Source organism: Hyposmocoma kahamanoa, unplaced genomic scaffold, assembly GCF_003589595.1.
Source record: "Hyposmocoma kahamanoa isolate Upper Pololo Valley unplaced genomic scaffold, ASM358959v1 96199, whole genome shotgun sequence".
Classification (NCBI taxonomy): Eukaryota; Metazoa; Arthropoda; class Insecta; order Lepidoptera; family Cosmopterigidae; genus Hyposmocoma; species Hyposmocoma kahamanoa.
This window is the reverse complement of record NW_020655139.1, coordinates 2,624-10,655: the sequence shown is the minus strand read 5'-3', so window position 1 is coordinate 10,655 and position 8,032 is coordinate 2,624. Positions and strand designations below refer to the sequence as shown.

Sequence of the window (8,032 nt, the reverse complement as noted above, 5' to 3'; positions counted from 1 at the left end):
ATAAATATTGTGAAATAATTCCGTGTTGTGAAATGATAAAAGCAATTGAAATGAGAGCGTAAACTACTGTACTTCAATGTTGTGTATGTGTGTTGTGCCGTCTATCAATAAAATACAGTGAAATCATTGTGTGAAATGTGATTGGCGTGACAAAATAACCTCGATTTTGTAATGAAAATTATTTCTTCCAACATAAGTTGGGTATGTCATTAAAATATTCCTTATATTTATATGATAGGGAATTTATCCACCTTTCTAGTCCTATATAACACATTCCATATAACTATACAGAATAACGTTTTTTTGCGACATATTGGATTTTTTAATTGTTTTCTTGACCTAGTGTTCAGAAAAGTTTTTTATTGCATAATACGCTCAATATTTCGTATAAAAAGTATATATATATACATATATAAAGGTTTTGTAATACTGTAAAAAGAAAAAATCTCTTAGAAACATCGCGTTTTGTAGACAATCATGAAAACTTCATAGGAGTGAATGTTCTTCTACAAGATCAACTACACTTAAGCCAGTAAAAATAATCTTTTCGTATTCAAAAGTTGTTCTATAGATAAAGCTATAGACAAAATGCTCCAACTGTGTTTTGAAAAAAGCTTTGAATTTTTATCGCCATTTTTATTTTTAAAGAATGACTATGAAGTAGCCGAGAAAAATTTGTTTTCTTTTTAAAAAGTAAATCTAAGTTGAAATTAGCTTGAAGAAGCCTAGAACCTCTTGGAAATGGTTTGTTTTGTGAGTTATTTTGTATATTTAAGCTTTCTTTAAATATTTAAAACCGAAAATCGATAACTGTATTTTTATTAAGTTTATATTTTATACTTATGTATATTTAAAATTTTGCGAGCGCATTTCTTTTATGGCAGGTTTTACATCACTTCACAATATATTTAAAGTCGTACGTCAATTCGCGCTTTCTAACCGATTAAACATTGCGCGAAAAAGTCAGTAACATTATATCTAATTTCGCCATGTTGCAATTTTGATAGTTTATATTTTGTAAGCCATTAAACTTGAAATCTATTAGTATTAAGAGAATTGCGTCTTTTGTTTGTAACGCTTTAGTATTTTGGTTTCAAAATAGCATTGCTAAGAAAACTATCATAGACTATAAATTATCTAAAAACTGTGTACAAGACTAAATAAAAACTCTCTTCTTCTCTCATTTTTGTGTTACAGTAAAATACACATGCCGTAGTAGGAAAACTGTAATCAGTGATAATGATAAATCATTTCGTGAATAACCACGGAACTCTAAAAATTTATATAACTGTATTATATTGTATATTTGATGACCAAATGCCCGTCATTCTAATGTATGCTCTAATGAGCAGTTTAACAAATGAAATCGTAGGATTGTTTCAATAGAGAAATTTGTAAGTTTTTTCTCTGAGTCTTCTCTAAATTATTTTTCTTGTGTGGGTGTTCTAGGTAGCGCTCTGGGGAAAATTTTGGGGTAAAATTGCTCTTGTACAGAAAATTTTAGAGTTATCAATCGAACGATTGTTTTCTTACAGAAGACGTAACTTACGTAAATAAGCTATATCTGCTATTGTTTCAGTTTCCTTAACTCTTGCGTCAACCCAGTAGCTCTGTACTGCGTGAGTGGAGTCTTTAGACAGCATTTCAACCGCTACTTATGCTGCAGACGTGGAATCCTTCATGCAACTTGCAGTTCCAGACTGTCCAGAAGCGCCATTTGCGAAACCTCGTTCCGCAGTACGCATAGACATCGGTGTAACAGGTAAATCTATAATGTACCTCTACTTTCTTAAGTTTTCTTGATTAAGACTTTGTGTATTTTCATATCGTTGGGGATAGTGTAATTACGCGTAACTAGCATTTGTTTATGTGTTTCCATTTCGGTACTTTATTGGCCAAGTCAAATAAGCGTAAATTTTGTGGCCACCAAATTAGCGTGATTTACGGGAATCTATTGTTGTCATTCCATTGACAACATAAATTAATGCTTCCTATGCAAAAATGAAAGTCGTAGCCAAATAAATAACAAAGTAACGTTTAATTCCTCTCCTGTGAAATTTCGATATGCGCTTTTACCAATACTACACACGCGGATTTGCACTATTGCCGACGACATGTCGTCTAAGTAAGCTATAAAATCAAAGTTGATGTAAAGTGGTATTTTGTTTTATTCATATTCAATTTACGTGTTACAAAAACTGTATATTCGAGAAAAAACTGGATTTCGTTCTTATGTTACAGCGTGGCCACTAGTAAACAAAAAAAAGACGTGTAAAATCGTTCACGCTATCTTTTATCACAATGGCGCTCGTATAGGAAGAATTTTATAAATATTTAAATACATAGCAAGGTCAACAGGTAATACAGGTGTACAGAAAAACTTTTTCAGGGAACTAGTATGTGGTAACAGTAAAACAAACAAAAAATAAAAAAATGTTGGTTGTCTATCCTTTTTCATTTAACCGGCTATGTTTGTTCAAGTATTACGCAAATATTATTATTTTAATTAAAACTTGGATTATTTTTATGCTCTACGTTGGATACAGTTTTTCTCCTAAATTACGGTGTGAACGATAAATGTTATGGTGCTTTTTTGCTAGGTAGATTTTTTAGGAGCAGTACATTGAATTATTAATAAGATTTTCTTCGGTCATTGTTCACTTTTAGGGCGCGTTCCCATTTTGTCGTAACGTTTTATTTATCGTTGGACGACTGTCACGTCTAGTCTGGTCCCATATCACGACTATCTGTTGTGACTATATCGTGGCCGTTTATTTGACTTGACTGTTCCCACTAGATCGTGACGACATTTATCGGTTCACGATAGCGGCTTTGTCGTTAGGACGACATAATCGTGAAGCCGCAATTATCTGTCGCCACATTCTTATCGTGACTTTTTATTTATCGTAGAACAACAGTCGTTCTATCTCTTCCCATTATCACGACAGTCTGTCATCGTAACGTCAAAATGGTCATACACAACAGTTAATCGTGTAGTTCTATGTGTGAACAACTTCATTTAAATATACAAGCCACGATACTTTAATTTGCACGACTATCTCGTCGTCATGATATAATGGGAAATGGAAACGCGTCCTAAAGCCGCCCTCGGTAAGTTTGGTCGGAAATGATTAAAAAGTGATTCGTAGGTTTATTGTGAACATGTGAACCAAGATAGCATTCTTTTTTTGGCATATAGTTTTAGAGCCGTAACATATTCAGTTTCAATAGTATCATTTATACTACTATGGTACCTACTGGTTACTAATAGTACAGTAATTTAATAGTATTCATACCCACCTGATGTCATTAAAAATTGCGTGCAAGCTAAAGTGGAAAAATTTGAAAACAGGAAAGTGTTAAATAAAATATTTTTTTCTTAAGGTACATAACCACTTTATTACGACTACGCTAATGTGTATATTTTTTAAAATACCCACACTTTAAAAATTGAGCTTTGAGCGTTACTTTGTATGGACGGGCCAATTGTGCGCCGTTCATAGCTATCAAAAAGAGGATGCTATGTTGCCTCGACTATAGGCAATAGCCACAGACCACATAAATATTAGTATAACCATGCAAACTACTTTGAATACGATAAGAATCAGTTACAGACTTCACATGTCTTGGAACAATGAGTGATAAAGTTTTATGGAATCGTGACTAGCTTTGGTACGGAACTGTAGCTACCAATAATTATAAATGTTACCAACACAGGGCGTGGATCGTGAGTGACGTCATAATAGATTCTGCAGATTCACATAATTATGCTTATAGAAAGAGCATGCATGTAGATAGGTACTTGGTTTTCCTTTAGTTTTTGAGTATACAAGGTTATTTAGACAATGTTAACAATCTCGTAGGACTATATTACGAACATCATAAACAACAACTTTTGCTCCATGACTTTTTACAAAATACCAAATTTATCAAAAACAAACTTTTAAGTTTTTTTTAATACTATCTGACACTTTTTATATCTGTGCCTTTACCACGAGATCAAAGTGACAGTTCTCGCTGGCGACCGCGTAAAATATTTGTATACAAATATTGTTTCTTGTGACCACTAGGGGCGCTGTATAATTTGCCATACAAAATTGTGAAGTGTCTAAGTAATCTCACCGTAGGAGCACAGTATATGGGAGTAAGGCAGTAAGTTCAAAAGTGCAAGCGTCCTATGTTACCGAGTTGTCATCGTTTAGAGCATAGGTTCCGAAACATTTTGGCTCACCACTTAGGCAAGATAAAAGAATTTCAACGCTCGCCACCACAAAAAATAATTGAAAACACGTATTTTTTATATTGACTTAAAACAAAAATATCATATTATAATCTAGTAGAGTAAAGATGATTCAGTTTTTTCAAATGCGGTTGCACACCCTGGACAGCATTAACGCTCCCAAATGCTTCCAAGGCCCTTACCGCCCCCATAGAACTCTTCAGCGCCTACTTTGGGAAACTACAGTTTAGAGTGATCTATTTAAATATTTTTGTATGAAAGTAAAATTTCTTTCGAATTATTAAAAGTCCTGGAACAAAACTTGTTGTCTAAAATGTTAGCAATATATAGACCTGCGAGGTTGTTAGTAAAAACACACGAATAACCCTGTATATGAACTGCAATGGTGCATTTTACGTCAAGTTTTACCTGTTTACGTACTCGTATTATTTAATACCATTTAATAATACAAGTACGGAACGTATGTCTTTATTTCATTTATAGGGTGATCTCAAAAGGTCTCGGAATATTTAGGACGTGATTTTAATCATGAATACAAAGAAATGTTACTAAATCAGCAGTTCCATATTAAATGTACCGAAGCGTCCCGATTGCATGTTATCCTACAATTATATGTCCCTATTGTAAAAGTTGTACGTATCTTCTCTTAATAATATCACAGACCTTTTAGGGGGCCACCTTGTGTATTCACGTAACATCTGAATAAGCATTGACTAAATCCAATTCGTAAATTATTGATTCGAACTCAGATTCAGATTCATTTATATCTCAAATATGATATTACTGTATAAATTGCACTACATGTTCAAGTATAAGATATTGCGACTGTCAAACAAAAATAAAAATTATAAAAACAAGTATAAAAATTAATTAAAAAACAAAAACCCGACGAATATTTAGCTGGAAAGATAAAAAAATATTCCCCCTTGACTATTTTGATTATTTTTAATAGCCTATGACACTCCCACGATCAAGACGAATCTAACGACACCTCACATGTCAAAATCTATCAAGCCGTTTAGGCTGTACAGCGGCGAGAAGAAGAAATGGACATACATACATACATACATACATACATACACTTGAAAAACATAACCCTCCCGCAGTCGGGTAAAAATACACGTTGACACAATGGAATTCTGCATTTTGTCCTTTTCTTTCAATATACATAGCACTCGTTAAACTTAATAAAGCGTCACGAATTTGTTCAAAATATGTGGCAAATTACGAAGTCAAAACAAAGTTAAATTAATAAATAGAGCTTTATTCCATTAAATGTTAAAATCTAATTCATTTAAAAATTATGCCAATCCGCAACGTAGGCTTCGTCAGGAAGACACAAATATAAATCAGCAACAGGCTTCGTCACAAAGAAATTAATAATTCAATTCGCTAGACTTAGTCATTTCTATTTAACTATAAGAATGAAACAGGACTGCTCTGAATCTTAGCTGGCTCAAATGTCCCCCTAACACAAAGTTAAATTGGAATTTCAAGTTTAAGTTTTATTGGTCACCAGGAGTAGAGCTTGATTATGTAACTTCAGGACTCCACATTTATATTAGTTAGGTGAAACAAAAACATAAATTTAATTATATTACAGTTACTTAAGTATTATTACAATTACATAGTACATGGTTTATTGTTGATTAACGTTAAATAACGAGTAATTAGTCTTTAGCAAATATTACACATAGGTAACGTAATTATTTTTCGGATATAAATCTCGTTGTTTTTTCAAAGTAACCATAACAAATATTAGACATAACGGATTGATGCTTTTATTATCTCAGTCAGTGGTGATCATGAGACCTGTAAAGCGCCCGAAAAGTTAGTTTGTTCGAAAACATAAATACGCTATTTACGTCCGAAAAATAGTTTTATAACTTTAAATAATAATAACAACCACACTAATCTGTGTAGTGTAGTAAATGAGGCGAAAGATTTCGCGCGGCCGTCACTCGACTACCGCCCAGGTACCACGCTTTCATGTACATTAATGGCGAATCTGAATTCAATTTACTAGGCAACAACATTTAAATTCCTCTGAATAATACAACCGCGATCGCGCGATCGCCTCGCGCCCGCGAAGACCAAATTCAAGCCAGACTCGTCCGCGTTCCCGGGACGCTCATTTAAATTAAAACGTATAATCTAAATGAATAGAGTGTATTTTGCCATGACAGTCAGACGCACGCGGTCGCTGCGCGGCGGCAACGCGGACTCCGCTCGACGACCGCGTGTCGGCCGTGCGGGGTGAGCGCGATGAAATTCGTGTTGAATAATGCGCCCCAAGGAATTTCCGGAATTATGAGTACCAAAGCAATGGAATTAACCACCCAAAACAAAATCAATTTGGAAATGCTCTTTCCAAATTGATCATATAACGGGGATCAAACCATGATCAAACCCGACATCTGCTCATCTAGCTCTCAGAGTGCTAACCACTATGCTACTGACGTCGTGATTATATACGTTAATCACTTTATTCGAAAGACTTAGGGCGCATTCCCATTATGTCGTGACGACAGACAGTCGTGCAGTTTGAAGTGTAGTGGCCTGTATATTTAAATGAAGTTGTTCATATATAGTACAACACGATTAATTGTCGTTCACGACTTTTTTGAGGTAACGACGACAGACTGTCGAGACAATCGGAATACCGAGAACGACAGGCGTCTGAAGGTACATAAAACGTCACGATAAAAATGTGACGACAGATAATCGCAGCTACTATTGTCGTCACGTTCTATTCATCGTTGCCTGCACGGGCGCTGATAAATTCACGCTCTTCGGGGAACAGCTAGACACGACAACGATCGTTCAAAGATAAAATAAAATCCCACGACACAGTCACGACAAACAGTCGTGATATAGGAACAGGCTAGACGCGACAGTCGTCCAACGATAAGTAAAACGTTACGAAACGTTAGAAAGCGCCCTTAGGAACTCTATTCCGTTTACAATTTACAGAGGCAAGATTTCATCAAATCCCTCCCTTAAGTAGTAAGAGTTGTATTGATTCTCTTGTTTAATTAGGAAGCGTAACGACCTCAGGTTGCTACTAATTAATGTGTTTCTTTTCACAGTGATTGTTCTATCAACTTTTGCAGGAACCCAACAGAGAGCGTGGTGATATCAAATTACGACCACGGCAGCACTAAAAAGAAGAGTAATATCATATCTCGTAACAGCGCGGATGGAGTCACTATAATGTCTGTTAGAGATACTAACGAGTTCTTGTCAGCAGATGGTGATGAAAAGTGCAAAGTTTACCAAGAATTTTGAGAGTCAAGGCTTTGAGACAAGTGTTTTCGTTTTCGATTGTTTTCTTAATTCGAGATTATTCCAAAAACTTCGTAAACATTCGAAAAAAATGTGACTAGTAAGATATACGATATATTAATAAGTGTAAAACTGTACCTGTATATAATATTATAAAGAACAGATATTTTAAATATTTTTTTTGTAAAATAACATATTGGCATGCAATTCACTTTAATGTGATGATGTTTAAGATGCATTAAAACGAGCGTTCGATGTGAATAAATTTAGGAATGATGTTTGCATTTAGTTAGATTTTCTTCTTTTTTACAATAGAAAAATAAAACATTATTTTTAAACGACCAAAGATAATCTAACTTACATTTAAAACAACGTTTTATACTAATATAAGAATATGAACTATTATTATATCTAAATATTATGAAAAATGACATATATGTGAATTTAGATGTAAGAAAAATCTACTGACGTAAATAATTGGAATATCTCGCTTATTGTAATTTGAGA

The 8,032-nt window shown here is 34.1% G+C and overlaps 1 protein-coding gene across 1 annotated transcript; it reads left to right on the top strand.

The window, feature by feature from the left end:
• Positions 1 to 1,558: 1,558 nt before the first annotated feature.
• On the top strand, positions 1,559 to 7,646 carry LOC113238498 (neuropeptide CCHamide-1 receptor-like; the record flags this gene model as incomplete). The annotated part of the gene is made up of 2 exons (XM_026475323.1): positions 1,559 to 1,762; positions 7,354 to 7,646. Coding segments are annotated over 2 exons (379 nt in total), but the record flags the coding sequence as incomplete, so codon positions are not given.
• Between the last annotated feature and the right edge of the window lie 386 nt (positions 7,647 to 8,032).